Below are 17,139 nucleotides of genomic sequence, written 5' to 3'. Positions count from 1 at the left end.
ATGGCTCGGCCGCTGCCGCTGCTGCTCTGCCTGGCCGCGCTGGGCGCCGGCTGCCGGGCGGAGAGCCAGCCCGCCGGCACGGCCGGGCCCTCGGCCGAGCCGCTGCAGGACGAGGCGGACAACCAGGAGAACATCCTCTCGCAGGTACCGCGGGCACCGCGGCACGGCCGGGCCGGGCTGGGCGCGCTGCCGCGGGCTCGGGGTGCTCGGCAGAGCCGGGTGCTCCTGAGCGCGGACTTCTCGGCAGCGCTGGGTAGTGCTGTGCGCGCTCTGGGTGATGCTGGGTGCGCGCTGTCGGTGGAGCGGGGTGATGCTGCGCGCATCCTGGGTGATGCTGGGTGTACGTTCGCGGTGGAGCTCGGTGATGCTGGGCACCGGAGGAAGTTCATCGCGGAGGGCGCAGTGAAATCACTGAAGCCCATCAGGGAGCACTTCACAGACTCCATCCTATCATTTCTCCGGGGGGACTCAGAAAAAGGGAAACTCCTTGAGAGGAGAATTGGTGGGGCCTCTTTGTGTGCCGAGGGGAGGGATCCGGGCTCTTTCCCTGCCAGTGGGATGCGGTGGAGGTTTCTGTTAGATTTGGCTGATCAGGCAGCGTGTTATTATCTGCCCTCGGAAATGGCTAACGCAGAGACTATTGCAAATGTACCGCCAAAGTTATTTTTGTGCTTGGGCTTCCAGAAGCGCTGTCTGCAAATCTCCGTAAAGGAAATTCCTGGCATTGTATAGGGCTAATCAGAAGTACTGCTTCACCACCAGGTTACGCTGCTTATAGGGTGGCTTTCAGTCACTCTTCCAATGTACCCTTGCCGTGTCGGCCTGTGTAAAACAGTCTTGCTCTGGGTAGCAGGTGGCTTATTGGGTCTTTTGCACACAGAGCATTAAAAGAAAGCAGAAAAAATTAAAAACTCTTGTATTTAAAATTCAAAGCAGCGTTCTGCGCACAGTGCAATAAAAACCACAAAAAATAACCAACTGAAGGAAGCCAGTTTTTATTCCCCTTGTCGGCAGCGATTAGCTCTGCGCTCTCTAGAAAGCTCCTTGGCTTGGCGGATTCTGGAGGAGCTGGCCAGTTTCCTTGAGATTCAGGGTATCCAGAGTGTCCTTGTTTGGACCTTGAGCTGCGGGCCGTGCTCGTCCCCGGGCGTGCAGAGCTCAGGAGGTTTCTCACTGCCGGTGACCTGTGCTCAGCTGCTAGGTGACTACGACAAGGTGAAGGCGGTGTCCGAGGGCTCCGACTGCCGCTGCAAATGCCTGGTCAGGCCCCTGGGCCGCGGCGCCTGCCAGAGGATTAACGAGGGCGCCTTCAGGGCCGAGGACTTTTACACGGTGGAAACCATCACGTCAGGGCCCAGCTGCAAGTGTGCGTGCGTGGCCCCCCCCTCAGCTCTCAACCCTTGCGAGGGCGACTTCAGGCTGAAGAAGCTGCGGGAGGCAGAAAGCAGCGACCTGAAGGTAGGAGAGCAGCTTCAGCTCCTGGCTCTTTGGGGACAAGGTCATCTTATGAAGCCTTTTTTTTTTTTTTTTTTGCTGAGCTTTTTTCTGAAAAAAACCCTCTATTTCCTAACATTTTTCTTAAGTCATCTCCTAGTTATATTTATATCTGCATGTTTGATATAGAAAGCAAGCTCAGCTTAAGGGACTGAGTCAAGCAGCTGCAGTGGATGATTCACTTGATTCATCCTGTGCTGCCTGGGGTCCACTGTGGCTTTCTGTGCTGAGAGCCCAGTAGGGACTGGGCTGCTCCCTGCCCCCTGTCCAGCTCCAAACGTCCCTGGAGGACAGCTCTGCTCTCCTCAGCAGCTGCCAGATCTTCTTTCTGTTGCCGACAGGGACTCCCAGGGACCCACGCAAAAAAGCTGATTTGGCTTCCATGGGCCGAAAGCTGCTGATGCGTCAGCGTGAGGGTGTGATGCACAGCTGGCTGATGGCAGGATGGATTTGTTGTTTTAAATGCTGACACTTCTCTACTATTTAGTATTTTATCTCTCTAGTAATACATACTTCTTTTCCAAAAGTCACAGTGTTTGTTTTAAGTACTCCTGCAGTACTTTTACTGGATACTTCCTTTTGCTGGTGTAGCAGCTGGCAGCAGACCCTGCTGGGTTTTCCAGTTTGCCTCCCATGCCACTGGCTTGGTCCAGTCCCTGTGAGTCCCTGGAGTGGCAGGTTGAGTGCTGGTGGCGCTGGTGCCCCTCAGTCCCTCTCGGGTGGGAAGGGGGTGGCGTGCAAGGTGCCGTGGGGCAGCTGCCATTGAGGCCACCACGATGGGCTTGTTCTAATTAATTTGGAGCTCGAGGATGTGTTTCATCTTACCCGACTGCAGACACTTCTTGTCCAAGCTCTCCTGCAGCTAGGGAAGATAAACAGGCACAGGCAAACAATCCATCATTCCAGGGAAGGATGACGCCCACTCTGGAGCTGTTTGATGGTCCCTCAGTCTGGGGAAACACCAGGAGGTCCCACATGGCCTTAGATGAGAGTCTGAGCTCTCTGTGGTGAGGGGAGGGGACACCCCGAGGCGACAGAGCCACCCCTGTGGTCCCTTGCGGGGAAGCAGGCAGAGCTCCTGCACCAGCAGCTCCCAGCTCCCTCCTCATCCTCCTCCAGGAGGAGCAGAACTCCTGAGCAGAGCTCCTGGCCGTCCCTTGGCTCCGGCAGCGCTTCCCAGCGGGCGCTGCTCGCAGCCAGCTGTGGTGTGAAAGGCTGTCTGCCTGTCTGTGTGTCTGTCTGTCCTCTAGGAACTGGCCCCGGCTGCCCCGCTCCCTGCGCGAGGGCTGGCGGCCAGGCGGCTGCGCAAGGTTTATCCAAACACACACACACTGGGGGTGTTCTGTCCAGCCCCGCAGCTGGGCAGCACGACTGCCTTCCCTCCGAGCACAGAGCCCCCCCTGGGGTCAGGATCACTGGGAGCAGCCCCTTCTTGTAGCACAGGCTGGGAAGAGGGAGAGGACACAGCTCCAGTTCTTAAGCTACTCATGAGGAGCAGCTCCCACAACTCATCAGTGAGTGAACCCCTCAGCTCTAGCAGCCCCAAAGGGTTTTGCTCTCTTTGCTGGTCCAACAGGCATTGCTCTTTCCTGGCCCAGCAGCAGGAAGGGCACAGGGTCATTTGTATGTTGTGTTTTACCAGGCTTTCTTACGATCTGACACAACAGCCCTGGGTACTCCCTGTGTGGGAGAGCTGTGGGAAGGTCCCTCCCTTGGGTGGGCTGGAGGATGAGTCCCCGAGGGAATGATGAGAAAGAGAGACATCCAGGCAGCAGGAACACAGCCCAGGGCAACCAAGCTCAGTTGAATGCCTGCACTGGGCTTTCCAGCTGAAGGTTTCAGTCCCATCTGTGCCTTTAGTAAGGTCCAATGGGAATTCATGGACCATCGGACCGTGGGAGCCAAAGCCCACAGAGGGTGAAGGGAGGGAAGCAGTGAGTTGATAGGAACATCAGTGTGGTCTTTGGGGAAGGAGGGCAGGGAGGAGCTTTATCTCAGATCTGTGAAATGGCAGCAGGCTGCCTGCGGGCACAGCGCGAGTTTTGGGGGTCTTGGTGCAGAGTCAGTGCGGGGAGGCTGTGCTCAGGACCATCTGCAAGGAGGTTAATGCAGTCTGCAACCTTTGTGCATTGATGGAAATTCTCCAGCCTGCAGGGAGAGTGGTTGTCTCCAGTGGCTGTCTGGCAGGCAGTGTGCATTGTATCGGCCGTCTCCATCCAGCTCTCAGTGGAAAGTGGATGTGCAGCCATAAAACAGCTCTTGTCTCTTAGTGCTGTCATTTTATCTGGCCCAAAAAATCTTTCCTTTGCTGTCAGCTCCACAGGGAGGTTGCAGAGGCTGGGGTGGAAACTCCAAGCGCTGCCAGCAGTGCTGCCTGTGATTCTCCCATGTTTATGAAGCTCTGCTGACCAGTTTGTAGCTGCTGGGAGAAAATGTCACCGCCCTGTAGTAATTCCTATGCACTGAGAATCCTGCTCAGCCATCGGGGTTGTAGAATCCACAGCACCACGCTGGACACGTGGGGACACATGGGGACACATGGGGACATGTGGGAGCAGGAGGAGGTGGCCCAGGAACCCTTCCCACCAGCCATGCCATGCTCAGCACAGCAGCAGAAACTGGACAAAATGCAGAACAAGGGCTCTGCTGTCCAGATCCCCAGGGGTGACCAAGGGCTGATGCTGGGCAGGACACAGCCACAGGGGTGACTTAAATAGAGGGTGTCTGTGAAATGGGTGGCTGCAAGAGAGAGCAGCATCCCTGTGATAAAATTGTTGTTCAGAAAGGGAACCGTTGCCAGGCTGGCACCGAATTTCTATTTCTTCACTCTTGCAATTTGAGAGTATTTTAAAACTTTTTAACAAGTTTCTTCTTGTTCCAGGAAAAAGAGCACAGGATGGCATGAACTCAGAGTCTGATCTCAAACTGAGCTGCCTTTTCCTTGTTGCCTCTTTTGCTGGCAGCCCCATCACTGGTGGAGTAGTTAAGCCTTTGGGCTTGTGGGAGAGCCTGCCTAGAGCTGGCAAAGGGAGCAGCATTTTACCTTGCTCTGCTGCTGATCCCCAGCACCCAGAATGTGCTCCTGGAGCCCTGAGGCTCTGTGGAGGGGGCGAGCATCACTCTGCAGGCCGTGCTCTGACCGGGGCAGCAGTGCAGCAGGGCTGTTGAAGGGAAACCTTGCCTGTTAATCCAAATTCTTGCACTCAGATGGAGTGCACTTGACTTTTTGGCTGAAGAAGCTCCATGGGGGTATGTTAGAGCGAGTGCTGCTGCCTGACTGTTCTCCCCTTGCCTTGCAGCTCTCCTCCATCGTCGAGATGCTGGAAAGTGCTTTTTACGGCTTAGACCTCCTGAAGCTGCACTCAGTCACGACCAAGCTGGTGGGCCGGGTGGAGAGGCTCGAGGAGGTGAGTCCTGCTCTCCTTCAGTGCCCTTGCCCTCGGGGGGACTGACCTCCAGCCAAGTTCCTGCAGCCTTTGGTGCATTCAGAGCCATGTGGCCTGGGAAGAAATGTCAATTAACTATTTGGCTGAAACTAAACCAGACCAGACTTGGGTGTCTGAACCAGACCTGATCACAGGCAGTGCTCAGTGCATCCCCATCCCACCAGCCTTGCCTGACCCTCTCCAGCTCTCGCAGTCCCTCAGGGTTTAGACTGGGAGCGGGGTCCCAGCTGTGGCCTGGACAGGAGCAGCACCTCCTTTGGGTCAGAAGGCCCTGCTGTTACGTTTCTCCTCTTCTCAGTTTTGCTTGCATGCTGCTGTGATGGTTGCTCTCAACCAGGAGCTTTTGTGCTGTTTGATGTGGGGGCGAGAGGTTCGAGGCTGGTGCTGGGGTACACTCAGCAGGACTGTGGGGAGCCAAGGAGCTCGCATTCCTGAAGGACCAAGTTACGTCTTGGCCTGTGTTAAAACAGAGCAGAACCCTCAACCTTCCATTTAATTTTAGAGCAGACTTCCAGTGAAATAATTTTCACTTCCATGCAGTTTAATATTTCTTTGGCTAGCACAGCGTAGGGTTTGCAGTTTAAGCTCTGCTTGGCTGTGTAGGAACAGGTTGCCAGATTAAATAGTGGAGTTTTCTCCCGTGGTTCTGTATCTGGGACGGTAATTCCACATTCTTGTCGGAGTGGAGCAGTCCTGTTTGTCTCCAGCCAGGAGCTGAGAGGCAATGACTTATAAAGCCAAAATTCCACTTGCAAAGCGTTTCGGGAAGGCGCGGCGTGCTCCGTCCCGGGGTCAGGAGGGAGACTGCTGAGGGGAGCACACTGCCTGGGAGCTTTGAGTTTCCAAGCATGGAAATTGACCCCAAAGGGGTTTTGAGGTCTGAAAATAACAAAGCACCCACGTTCTCCTTTGCAATCGCACCCTCCTCCTGTGGTTTAGTGCGTTCTTCAGTCATTACTTGGGTTTGCCAAGGGATTGTTTCAGGTGGTGTTATCACTGAACTCTGCTCCGGTATCAAAGTGGCCCTGCCTGCCAGCTGGTTTCTGCAGGGGGGTTCAGGGCCAGCAGTGCTGGTGGCACGCTGGGCACGTGGGGTGACCTCTGCAGCCTGGTCACTCCTCTCACAGCCAGTCACAGGCAGGCAGGTGGGCAGAAAGCTCCCTAGGGCTGAAGGAGTTTGGCCTGGGGTGGAGTTGTAGAGGTGTAGGAGCAAGGAATTCACAGGGGTCTCTAATTTCCCAGAAGTGAGGGTGCAGGATCATGTGAAAGCAGCTGCAGCTTCCTGCAGGCACTTGGACAGGATGGAGAAAGGCAGGAGAGGCCTTGGTTAGGAGGAGATTGCCCAGTGCTTGGGGCAGAGCCCAGCTGATGCAGACAGCAGGTGTGAAATGCCTCCTGCTGCTGGCTTAGCACGGGAATTCCTGTGGAGAGGATGTGGAGGAGGATCACAGCCTGCAGCGGCCTGGGCTCTGACAGCAGGGACAGCTGAGATGCTGAACTGGAGCCTGGCATGGCTTCAGAGCATCGCCCTCCCGGGCGGGTTGCTTTTGGCAGCTGCTGCCCTGCACAGCAGCTGAGCAGCCTCAGCAGCATCACAGGCCAGGCTTTGGTGCTGCCTCTCTGCTCAGGGGGAGGCAGATTTCAACCTTGAGCCGGTCACGAGCCAAACATGACACAGGAGAAGTGGTAAAGGGCACAAGGCTGTTGGAATCAGTCGTCCTCTCCCAAGGAGGATGGTGTTGAGAGCTGCTCCTGCACTGCTCCTGGGAGAACATCATGAGATGCCCTGCTCCTCTGCTTGCTGGAGCAAAATGCTTGCTGGAGAGTCCCTGTGTCATTGGACTCAGCCTCAGATATCCTGGTAAATCGGTGACTCACGATTCGTGGGTAAAGCCTGGGAATTCAGATGCCTGTGGAAGGGGCTGGGGGTTAACCCTCTGCTTTTGCAGGGCTTGGAGGGTTTCATGAGTTCTTTGCAGTACAACAAGGTATTTTAGACCAATGGTGTTGGTAGGCGGAAGGAACTTCCAATTCTTGGTCCATGGGGTGCCTTCTCTAGTGAGGCAGCTCCTCTGCTTTGTTTTCAGCTCACAGCTGTCGCATCAGCTGGCAATTTTGAGGTCACAGATGGAGATCACGGTGGGTTTAGGAGAAATTAATGGTGGAACAGATTGAAAATGAAGGATCAGGGTAACCACCCCCAGTGTCTGTGCTCAAGTGCTTTGACTGATGTGCCACCTATGCAAAGCAGTTGCTGTTTGAGGTGTAGAAGCCCAAGGAGTGATGAGCAGAGACTGCAGCCCTCCCTTGGGTACGGGCTGTGTCTGTGGCTGGGGACTGAGAAGGGTGAAGGGCTTTGCCTGCCGGGGGAGTTGCAGCCAGCCCCAGCTCTGTCCCTGTCCCAGGGCAGCTCTCTGAGGGTCACTGGCTCTTGTCCTGTTCCCAGATTCTCAGATTCTGTGGGAGCAGAGGGTGTTGGGGAGCAGCAGTCCCTGAGTGCAGGCACTGTGTGGCCAGGCCAGGAAAGTGGGATTAATAAACGCAAGATGAACTTGCTGCCACAGGTGAAGGGCACCAGGGTGACTTAAGGTGTTTCAGCTTGTCTTTTCCTCTTCCTTTCATCAGCTGATGAACGTGGCTGAGGGTGGGGGTTGAAAGAACCTCAAGGCCTCTCTCCCACTCCATGGGAACCTGCAGCAAAGAGTGGATCTGGGATATGTACACCAGGGATGGGGTTCCTGGATCCACTGGGGTCACGGGCATCTTCTTAGCAGCTGAAGTGCCTAGCCTCATGGAGAATCCCCAGCTGTGGGTCCAGGATGGCAGCACAGAGCTCCAGGGCTGTGGTTTGGGGCCACAGAAGATCCCTTGTGGTTAAAGTGTCCTCTCCTGCTTTCCTAGGGCATGTCCAGGAACTGGACGCAGGAAGGCCAGCGGGCAGGAGCCAGCGGGGAGGAGGCTCTGCAGGATCCCCCTGGCAGGGCAAACTGCTCCAGGCTCCTCAGCAACAGCCTGGCCGACCTCGAGGGCTCTCTGCAGCGGGACGCTGAGGCTGCCTACGCCCACTCGGAGGTACAGCTCGGTGTCGCTGCTGCTGCTGCCCACGCAGCCCTGCGGTGGCTCCTGCATGTGGCCCTGCCCCGGGGGGATCTCTGCTCGCTGGAGTGAACCCGCCGTGTGCCTGGGCACAGCCCAGCTGCTGCTGGCATGGCATCTCGGTGGAAGCAGGGGGAGCTCGCTCCCTCGGCCTCCCCCCTTCCCACGGCGTTGTTGGTTTTCGAGGTCAGCGGTGGCTGAGCTGCTTGGAAAACGTGATGTCATTGTGGGGCCGGCTGGGAAGCGCTGGGAAACGGAGCCTTTGATGAGCAGGGCTTGGGGCTCGGTGGAGGGACAGCCTGTCGCCTGCCTCCCCTCCCTCCAGCCAGGCAATTGCCCCTCCACCACCAGCCCCTGTGCCTGGTGGGCTCTGGGCAGGGGCTGGGCATCCCCTGGCTCTGGCACCCAGCGCCAGACTGTGGGGTCCCCGTGGGGCTGCCCAGCGTGGGGACATCCTTTGCCTGGGCAGCAGTTTCGGTGCAGCCCCAGAGAGATGTGAGCGGGGTGTTTTGGGAAAAGGTCTGTCCAGGGTGTCCTGAAGTTCTCGCGGCTTCAGTGGGACTATCTAGGATGGCCCGTGCTCCTCTGATCCCTGCTGGGCAGCTCCTGGAGTGTCCTGCCCTCACCCCAGTGTCCCTCTGCGGGGCAATAGGAGGTGTCTGGCGGGGGGGAACAGTTAGTACATAATTTCCAGCTCGAGCAGGGGTGCTCAGCTCCTGAGGATGGCAAGAGCCTGTGCTCGCCCTCCACCCCTGCTCTGCAGATCCTGTGTGGGGATGGGCTCCCCAAGCCCCTGGGGACAGTGCTGGGCTCCCACACGTGCCCTGTGTGTCAGCAGGGAGGGAATGGCACCAAGTGAGCTGTGCCAGCACTCCCTGCCCCAGGGAGAGCCGTGCCCAGGCAGGGATGTCCAGCTGTGCCCCCAGCCCCACTCCCCTGCTCCCACACCATGAGCTGAGCAGCTGCTGCCTGCTGGAGAGGAGCCAGCCCCAGCCAGGCAGGGGAGCAGACCATGGGGCTTTTATTACCCCGAGTGACCTCATTTCCCAATATTCCCCTTTTCTCACTGCTAATTGCAGCAGGGCCCATCTTGTCAGCCAAATGGGCACTGCTTCAACCCTCAGGCTGGCTTTTCGATTTTCTTTAATGAGATGAAATCCTTCAGACCTGAGCTGTGGCAGCTGGTTCCCTGCCCTGGGGGGGTTCCTGGTCCCTGCCTCGGGGGGTTCCCGCTGCTCCTGCTGGGAAGGTGCCTTCAGCCTCTGTGAAAGCTCAGTGCACATTGCACACTGTGCAGATCAGCTGCTGGAACCAGCCCCTGGCATTCCAGGGAGTGACCCTACTTGTGCCTGCCCTGCACCCCACAGCGTGTGCCCTATGGAGCCCTGAGTCCCAGAACTGCAGGGTGGCACCAAGGACACGCAGGAGCAGTGCTGGTCTGCCACCCTCCTGTGTCCTGAAGGGCTTCCCATGACAAAATGGGGCTGAGGGAGACAAAACCAGGACTGAGGGAGACCCTGAGGAAGGAGGGAGCTCAAATCCTTCTGCCCAGCATGGGGCTGTGCAGCCTGACCTGCCCTTTCACCAAAACATAGCATTTCTAGCCTATCTGGTAACAACCTCCTGTGTCTCTTCCAGGGGAAATACGAAGAAAGATTCCTGAAGGATGAAACCATCTCCCAGCAGATCAACTCTGTGGAATCCCTCCCGGAGCTGCACCTCTCTCTGGAGGAGAAGAAGCCTGAGCAGCTCTTGCAGAGGAAGCTGCGAGTGAGGAGCCGGCCTCCTTCCAAGCCCACCATTGTCCGAGGCGTCACCTACTACAAAGCCCAGTCCACCGAGTCAGAGAACGACATCGAGGAGCAACGTGAGTTGGGTATGCAGCCGTGGTGGGATGGTGGCTGCATCCCGCAGCAAAGCCAGTGCCTCATCTGGGAATGTGGGGGCAAAGTGTGTGGGAGCACGGGGGGAGGTGGGACAGCTGGTGCCTCACCGCTGTGCAGCCTTTGAGCTGTGCCTGCGGGGCAGTGCAGCATTGGTATTCCATGGAAAATCTCTGATAGCTAAGGAAATAGCTCACTTCTTTGGTTCAAAACACCCAGCATCAGCACCTTTCCAGAAGGAAATGGGGCTTTATTCAATGTGCTTGTGTTTCAAACCCGCCTGCCCGATGGCATCCCGGGAGGATTGTGCAGTGTTTGCTGTGGTGGAAGGCAGTTCAGGGCTCGTGGCCCAGGCTGGGAGCAGGGGATGAACCCTCATGGACCAGCGGGGTGGGCAGCACGGGCAGGGCAGAAGGGCAAGTGCCCTCGCTGTGCAGACTGGCTCAGCAAGCACATCCAGCCCTGCCCTGCAGGGGTTTGGGAGCTCCTGGAGATGAGGAGGAGCAGAGGGTGCCCGTGCTGGCTGGGGAATCCCAGTGATCCCCATGCCCTGCCTGAGGCTCCTGCTTTGGATCCTGCGTTAGGTGAGTGGGATCTGGTTTGGAACGCAGCTGGGTCTCCATCCTGCCCATTCTCTGGGAGGTGGCAGGGCAGAATTGGTTTCTGTCACCTCCCGCTCTGCCTGGCCCGAGGTGGTGGATGTCACTGTGATGGGGCCTCACTCACCTCCTGACACGGGCACTGTCAGCCTCAGGGGACACGGAGAGGGAACGCAGGTGGATTTAGTAGCAGCCAGCCTGCAGCAGTGCCCAGGGAGCCGCCTGGAGGGGCCTGGCTCCCCTGGCTGCAGGGCTGACACCTGCGCCTGTGTTTGGCAGCGGACGAGCTCTTCAGCGGGGACAACACGGTGGATCTGCTGATAGAGGACCAGCTCCTGAGGCCCAGCAGCAGGGCAGGCGAGCCCATGAGAAAGCCCTCCCCAGTGGGGTGGCCGCCCACCCCTGGCATGGCTCCCACCACCGTGCCAGCTGCGGGCACTGCTGTGACGCCCACGGTGCCGCTGTCCCCTGCCGCGCCAGAGCCCACCGCCGTGAGCCGGCTGCCCCCCGCCCCGAAGGCCGTCACTGCCCCGGCAGGGCTGGCACAGGAGGGGACCCCACAGCTGCCAGGCACGGCCAGCACAGGGGTGGCCACAGCCACAGAGAACTTGCTCGTGGCCACCCCCACCGGAGGCTGGGGTGACACGGAGCCCAGCCCGGGAGCTTGGGTCCAGGCAAACACCCCCGCAACGCCGGTCAGCCCGGCCATCCCTGCCACGCCGAAGGAGGGCCTGGAGGAGGAGGACATCAGGAACATCATTGGTGAGTGCCTGCAGCTGCTGTGCCCATCCAGCTTTGTGAGGAGGGGCTGGCTCGTGCCCACAACACATCCTGATAAGCACAGCACACCTGGATTTGGTCACAGGCGGGAGGTGTCATGGAGATGGCAGCTGGACAGCACTTCACTGGGGTGCCAGGTTTAATTTTTAACTCTGGAACCTACTGTAGTTTCCTCCCACCTTTAGGGGCTGGGTTGGGCAGAGCAAAAAGACGCGAGACCTCAGATGGTCAGCAGCCTCAGCTGGAGCAGGCACATGGCTGAAGCTGTGGGGAGATGTTTGTGGGGTCTGGCCAGTCCTGCTGGGCCTCACAAAGCTGCACCAGAGCCAAGGTGGCAGAGGGTACCTGATGGGTGAGCAAGGGGCTTGGGGAGAATGATGCCCTCAGGGAGAGCATGGCCACCCTGCCTCTGGCCTCACAAGCCTTTCCTTGCCCATGCAGGGCGCTGCAAGGACACGCTGTCCACCATCTCGGGGCCCACCACCCAGAACACCTACGGGCGCAATGAGGGAGCCTGGATGAAGGACCCCCTGGCCCAGGAGGAGCGGATCTATGTCACCAATTACTACTATGGAAACACACTGGTGGAGTTCAGGAACCTTGACAACTTCAAGCAAGGTGGGTTTGCACCATCTCTGATACCATGCTAGCCACCACTGAGCTGATCCAAGCAGCATCCCCGTTCCTGGGGATGATCTGCCTAGGGACCTTCCACCCTTGGGTGCTGGCACCCGGTGTGCAGGGCACAGAGCATGGGACAGCTCAGGCTGTGGCTGGTGGCCAGGGAGGGAGTGTAGGCAGAGCTGTGGGCAGAGGTGCTGCTGGCACGGCCACTCACCCCACAGCAGCTAAGGGAGGTCTCGGCAGCCAGGTGTGTCTGCCCTGCAGGTCGCTGGAGCAACTCCTACAAGCTCCCGTACAGCTGGATCGGGACAGGGCACGTTGTCTACAATGGTTCCTTCTACTACAACCGGGCCTTCACGCGCAACATCATCAAGTACGACCTGAAGCAGCGCTACGTGGCCGCCTGGGCCATGCTGCACGACGTGGCCTACGAGGAGTCCACCCCGTGGCGGTGGCGAGGCCACTCCGACGTGGACTTTGCCGTGGACGAGAACGGCCTGTGGGTCATCTACCCGGCCATCAGCTACGAGGGCTTCAACCAGGAGGTGATCGTGCTGAGCAAGCTGAACGCGGCTGATCTCAGCACTCAGAAGGAGACCACGTGGCGGACGGGGCTGCGCAAGAACTTCTATGGGAACTGCTTTGTCATCTGTGGGGTCCTGTACGCGGTCGACAGCTACAACAAGAGGAACGCCAACATCTCCTACGCCTTTGACACGCACACCAACACGCAGATCATCCCCAGGCTGCTCTTTGAGAACGAGTACGCCTACACCACGCAGATAGACTATAACCCCAAGGACCGCCTGCTCTACGCCTGGGACAATGGCCACCAAGTCACCTACCACGTCATCTTTGCCTACTGAGACCCCCCCACCCAGTGGGGCACTGCAAGCCAGGGGCCACCAGCACCTTTTGTTATTATTTTTATTGTTATTATTGTTATTTTGTACAAATTGAAGAGTAAATGATGGGTTTTGTTTCAAGCTGGTTTTTTATGGTGGATTGTAGATCGATCCCCAGGCCAGAAGCACTCCCTTTGTCTTTGCTGTATCCTTGCTTCTGATTTTCCTTCCCAGGGGAAGGAGGTCCTCCTTTGGAAGGGCAGGCCCGGCTCTCCTACCCAGGGAAGAGGAGGTGGCCCAGACACCGTCCTCCTGAGGATGTTTTTAGCTGGAGATGATCAGCAATACACCCCGAACCAGTGCAAAGCTGCACGCACCAGGTCCCAGCGGGATGCTGCTGCCTGCCTGTCCTGGTGGAGGACCTGCACGTCCCATGGGAATGTCCCGTCTCTCAGGACCATCCTCCCAGCTGACAGCCAGCAGGCCCCTTGGAGATCCTGCTGTACATGGGGCTGCGAGCACAGCTCCAGCAGCCCCTGGTGCTGGTACTTACGTCAAGGACTGTCCCCTCCAGCCGGCGCTCTGCTCTCTGCAGGCCGCCCTGGGGGGCTGGACGCACCCCGAGCCCTCACTCGTGCCTGGAGGGAGCTGGCGGCAGGAGGGGGATGCTGTAAATACGTGTAGATGGCTTTTGTTTGTTCATCTTGTAACCCAATTAGTTCCCCTTGGCATTTGCTGGTGAAGGCTCTGCTCAGCTGGGCACTGGGCTGCCTGGGCAGGGGCTGGCAGAGCCCTCGCTGTGCCACTCCACCTCCTACACTCCCTCTCATGCCCATGCCCGCCCTGGTCCTGGACCAGCAGGATCCCCTCAGAGAGGCACAGCCCTCGCCCTCCTGCCCATCAGCATCTTGTATTTACCTGCTGTCAGTAATAAAGGATCCAGTACCTTTGCAGCTGTTCGGGGCTTTCTTTGGCTCAGCTTCACCCTCTGGGTGCATGACAATGCACAGGGGTGTTTTGGGTGGGTTTTGGTTGGTTTGGGGAGAGCCAGTTTACACAGCAGATGGGGACAAACTCCAGAGGGCTTTAGCCTGCTTGGGACTGGTACTGGGGCAAGGTGACACACCATGTCCAGCTCTCATGAGCTCCTCTGGCAGGCTCTGGGTGAGCAGCTCGTGTAGGGTACCTGCTCTCCAGCAGCAGGAGGGGGACAGGGTGGATGTGCCACGGGCACTGCCAACACTGTGCCAGGCAGAGCCACACTGCACAGCCCAAGAGATGGCAGACCAGGGCAGGTGTTCCAGTAGTTTGCCTAAGGAAAACAGTATATACAAGCACAATAATGAAGTTATTCGTAATAAATAAAAGAAGGATTTTACTGCCTTCAGTACTAGGGACACAGAGGACAGAATTACACAGCATGAGCGATGCTCTCCACCACCAGAGCCCAGGGCTGCTGATCGAGGACGTGGTGCTGCAGCAGCCCTTCCCAAGGTTGTGCCAGGCCCAGCCACCACCCCAGTCACCCTCCCCAGCTCCCTGGCAGCAAATGCCCCCGGAGCAGCCAGCAGCCCCTGCCCACGGCTGCGGGGAGCCGCGTGCCTCTGGCTGGGGCACCGCGGGGGTTTTTATTTCTGACTGTTGTGAGCTGGCCCACAGTCAGGTGGGGCCAGGCCAGGAAAATGAACTGGTGTGAGCAGCCCAGCCAAGCCCAGCTCCCTCCCAGCACTGCCGGGGACGTGGCAAAGGGCACAGCTTCCCCAAGGTGCTGCAAGGCACACACTGCACAGGGGGTGTATTGCCCCTCATCCTCCTCCTCCTCACTGCCCCTGGAGCTGTCTTGCTGCGGGATCAACCTGTATTTCCTAACAGCCACACACATACATTAATAATAATGATAATAATTAATAATTAATAACCCCATGTGAGCCAGTTAGCACTCAAACCATGAAGGAAAGGCAGCTGGCTGGCAAATTGAAGCTCATCATCCTCTTCGCAAAATGCACAAGGGAGAAAAAATAATGTAACAACATGCTGAAGTCATTATGCAATGCTGATGCTGTGCTGGCAGCTCATCCCAGCTGAGCTCCAGTGTGCTGGAGCTCCTGGGCCCAGCTCTGGCCTGGGGCTCGGCTGACAGACAAGGAACAGTGAACAGAGCTCCATCTGCAATGGCAGCAGTGGGCTGTGGCCAGTGTTTGGGGCCCATGGAAGCCTCCTGGCTGCCCAGCGAGTGGCTGGCTGTGCTGGTGAGGCAGACAGGGCTGTATGGTACTGAGTGTGTGTGACACATGTGTGGCTTCAGGAGAAGGTGCTGTGGCTCTGTCCCATGGAACTGAAGCATTCCCAGCAAGGCTAGTGCTGCTCCAAGGGCAGTTGTTAGCTGTGAAAAGTATTAAATAGCACACACAAAAAACCCACGCAAACAAAAACCAGGAAGAAAAAAACCCAAAACTCAAAAAACCTAAACTTTACAAATGCATCTGCTGCATGAAATCACTTCCTTTGGGGCAAGCCTTCAGCCGTGCAGCCACGTGGGCTGGGGAAGGCAGCAGCAGGATCCTGGAGAGCCAGGCAGGTGGGGGTGGGCAGTGCCTCATCGGGCAGCCCAGCCCCAGGGCAGTGGGGCTGTTCTGCTTGTAGTGCTTCAGTGGTGAGTGAGGGGCCCCAGCACCCTCCTGAGGGGCTGGGCTGGGCTGCTCCACCACACTGCTGCATCCCAGGGCTTCCTGCTGAGGGAGGCTGGCTGCATGGCAGGATTCGAGAGGGAAGGACGAGCAGTGGGGTTCTCTGGTCAGGCCCAGCACCTGAAGCTGGGAGCTGGACTTCTCCTGCTGCCCAAGCACACTGCAGGGAGAGCGGCCCCATCCCAAGCGTGGGTGTCTGCTGCCTGGTCTCTGGCTCACCAGCCCGCCTCCGGCAGCCTAACAGGGACAGAAACGAAAACCAACCCACAATCCAGGACAGCGCACAGCAGCGGGGATGGCCCGTGTGCCCCACGGTGCGTGGGCCCCCAGGACTGTCCCTGGCGAGGAGCCGGCCGAGCTGCGCCATCCCCGGGCAGGATGCGGCCGTGGGGTGAGCTCAGGCACAGCAATGGGCCAAGGGGGCTGTCCCTGCTGTGCCCCCGTGCCAGGAGCCCAGGATCTGCCAGGGGAGGGCTCAGGCTGGCGGCAGCACCTGCTGCCCTGCGCGCTGCCTCAGGAGCTACTGCAGGGATTTGACAATGGCCCTCAGGGCATGGGGCGTCTCTGGGACGGACGGGGAGGAGCTGTAGAAGGTGTTGCTGTGATTTCTGCGCTGCTCTCGGAGGTATGGAGGGACAGATGAACTTTTGATGTGGAGGATCCTGGTGTCCATCACTTCGCAGTCAATCTGCATCATCACCTCGTAGTCCTGCCCATTGATCACATTCTCTGCAAAAGTAAGGATAAAAAAAAAAAAAAACAGGTCAGAGTTAGCTCTGCAAGCTAGGGATCCAACAGCACTAAAAGCAGAGCTTTCTGGACCCCTTTTTGTCTGGAGCAGGAGCTGCAGTGGGGGAACTCCCTTTCTGCAGCTGCACACATGGAGCTCCATCTCACACAGCAGAGCCCCAGACTGCTTGTGACACCTCAAAGAGCCCAGACCACACTTAGCATGTGCAGTCACACCTAGAAATTAATGTCTTTTATTTCCCCTTCTTCATCTGCACATCATTACTGATGGAGTTTGCACTGTGTAACATTCATTACAGAACTGTTGTACTTGAGCCACTAAAGCACGGGAGTAATTGAAAATAAGGTTTATTTAAGAAAGCTGAATGTTTCACTTTCTGTAACCCTCTTGACACTGGGGACCTTGAGACATTTCTTCACCAGTTTATTAACAAAAACCCTAAAATGTGATCTCTCAAAAGAATTAACTGTGCCTCATTCCCATGCTGACCTGGCTGCTGTACTTGAGTGACGTGGTGGCACTGGGCAAGGCCACTCCCCTGACAGAGCCCTGGGCACAGGAAGCCCTTGAGCAGCACACAGGACCCCAGCGTGGCCCCCAGCCCGGGACATCTGCTGCCACAGGAGCTGCTGGGCCTACAGGCTGTGCACATGGCTAGCATCTGCTGCCTGGATTTAAAGGTGGGAGACTATTCCCTGCACAGACAGTGTGCCCAGGAATGCAAGAGCTGAGATTGGATTTCCAGGCAAGACCAATCCTTTCAGAGCCAGAAGACTGCCATTGGCTGGGCTTCCTTTCTGTGCTCAGGAGGATGGAAGATCACCTAATGGAAAGCGTATGGACTGGAGGAATGCAATATACATTACTAATTTTTACTGTTTTCCTGGATTAACTCTGACTCTGGATGACAGCTGAGGACCGTGGCCGGGCCCTG

At 57.6% G+C, this 17,139-nt stretch overlaps 2 protein-coding genes across 4 annotated transcripts in view; one reads left to right on the top strand and one right to left on the bottom strand.

Annotated features, from left to right (window-relative positions):
• OLFML2B (olfactomedin like 2B) lies at window positions 1–13,718 on the top strand. Of its 2 annotated transcripts, none has more exons than XM_058030118.1 (8): window positions 1–144; window positions 1,195–1,458; window positions 4,794–4,901; window positions 7,842–8,012; window positions 9,675–9,903; window positions 10,798–11,280; window positions 11,740–11,916; window positions 12,187–13,718. In XM_058030118.1, exons 1-8 carry the CDS (start codon window positions 1–3, stop codon window positions 12,786–12,788), a joined length of 2,178 nt encoding a protein of 725 aa, XP_057886101.1. In that variant the 3' UTR covers window positions 12,789–13,718. The 2 variants fall into 2 exon arrangements, with proteins under 2 accessions (XP_057886101.1, XP_057886100.1); XM_058030117.1 differs by having other exon boundaries at window positions 9,675–9,912.
• Window positions 13,719–14,110: 392 nt separating this feature from the next.
• ATF6 (activating transcription factor 6) overlaps window positions 14,111–17,139 on the bottom strand; it is a 72,494-nt gene continuing 69,465 nt past the window's right edge. For both annotated transcript variants that reach the window (XM_058030119.1, XM_058030120.1), the window contains exon 16: window positions 14,111–16,183. In XM_058030119.1, the coding sequence (XP_057886102.1) occupies window positions 15,975–16,183 (209 nt within the window). In that variant the 3' untranslated portion in view covers window positions 14,111–15,974. The remainder of the gene's footprint in view (window positions 16,184–17,139) is intronic.

Source organism: Melospiza georgiana, chromosome 9 (assembly GCF_028018845.1).
Source record: "Melospiza georgiana isolate bMelGeo1 chromosome 9, bMelGeo1.pri, whole genome shotgun sequence".
In the NCBI taxonomy this organism is placed as follows: Eukaryota; Metazoa; Chordata; class Aves; order Passeriformes; family Passerellidae; genus Melospiza; species Melospiza georgiana.
Note: the sequence above shows the minus strand (reverse complement) of the source record. Positions and strands in the feature narration are given on the sequence as shown.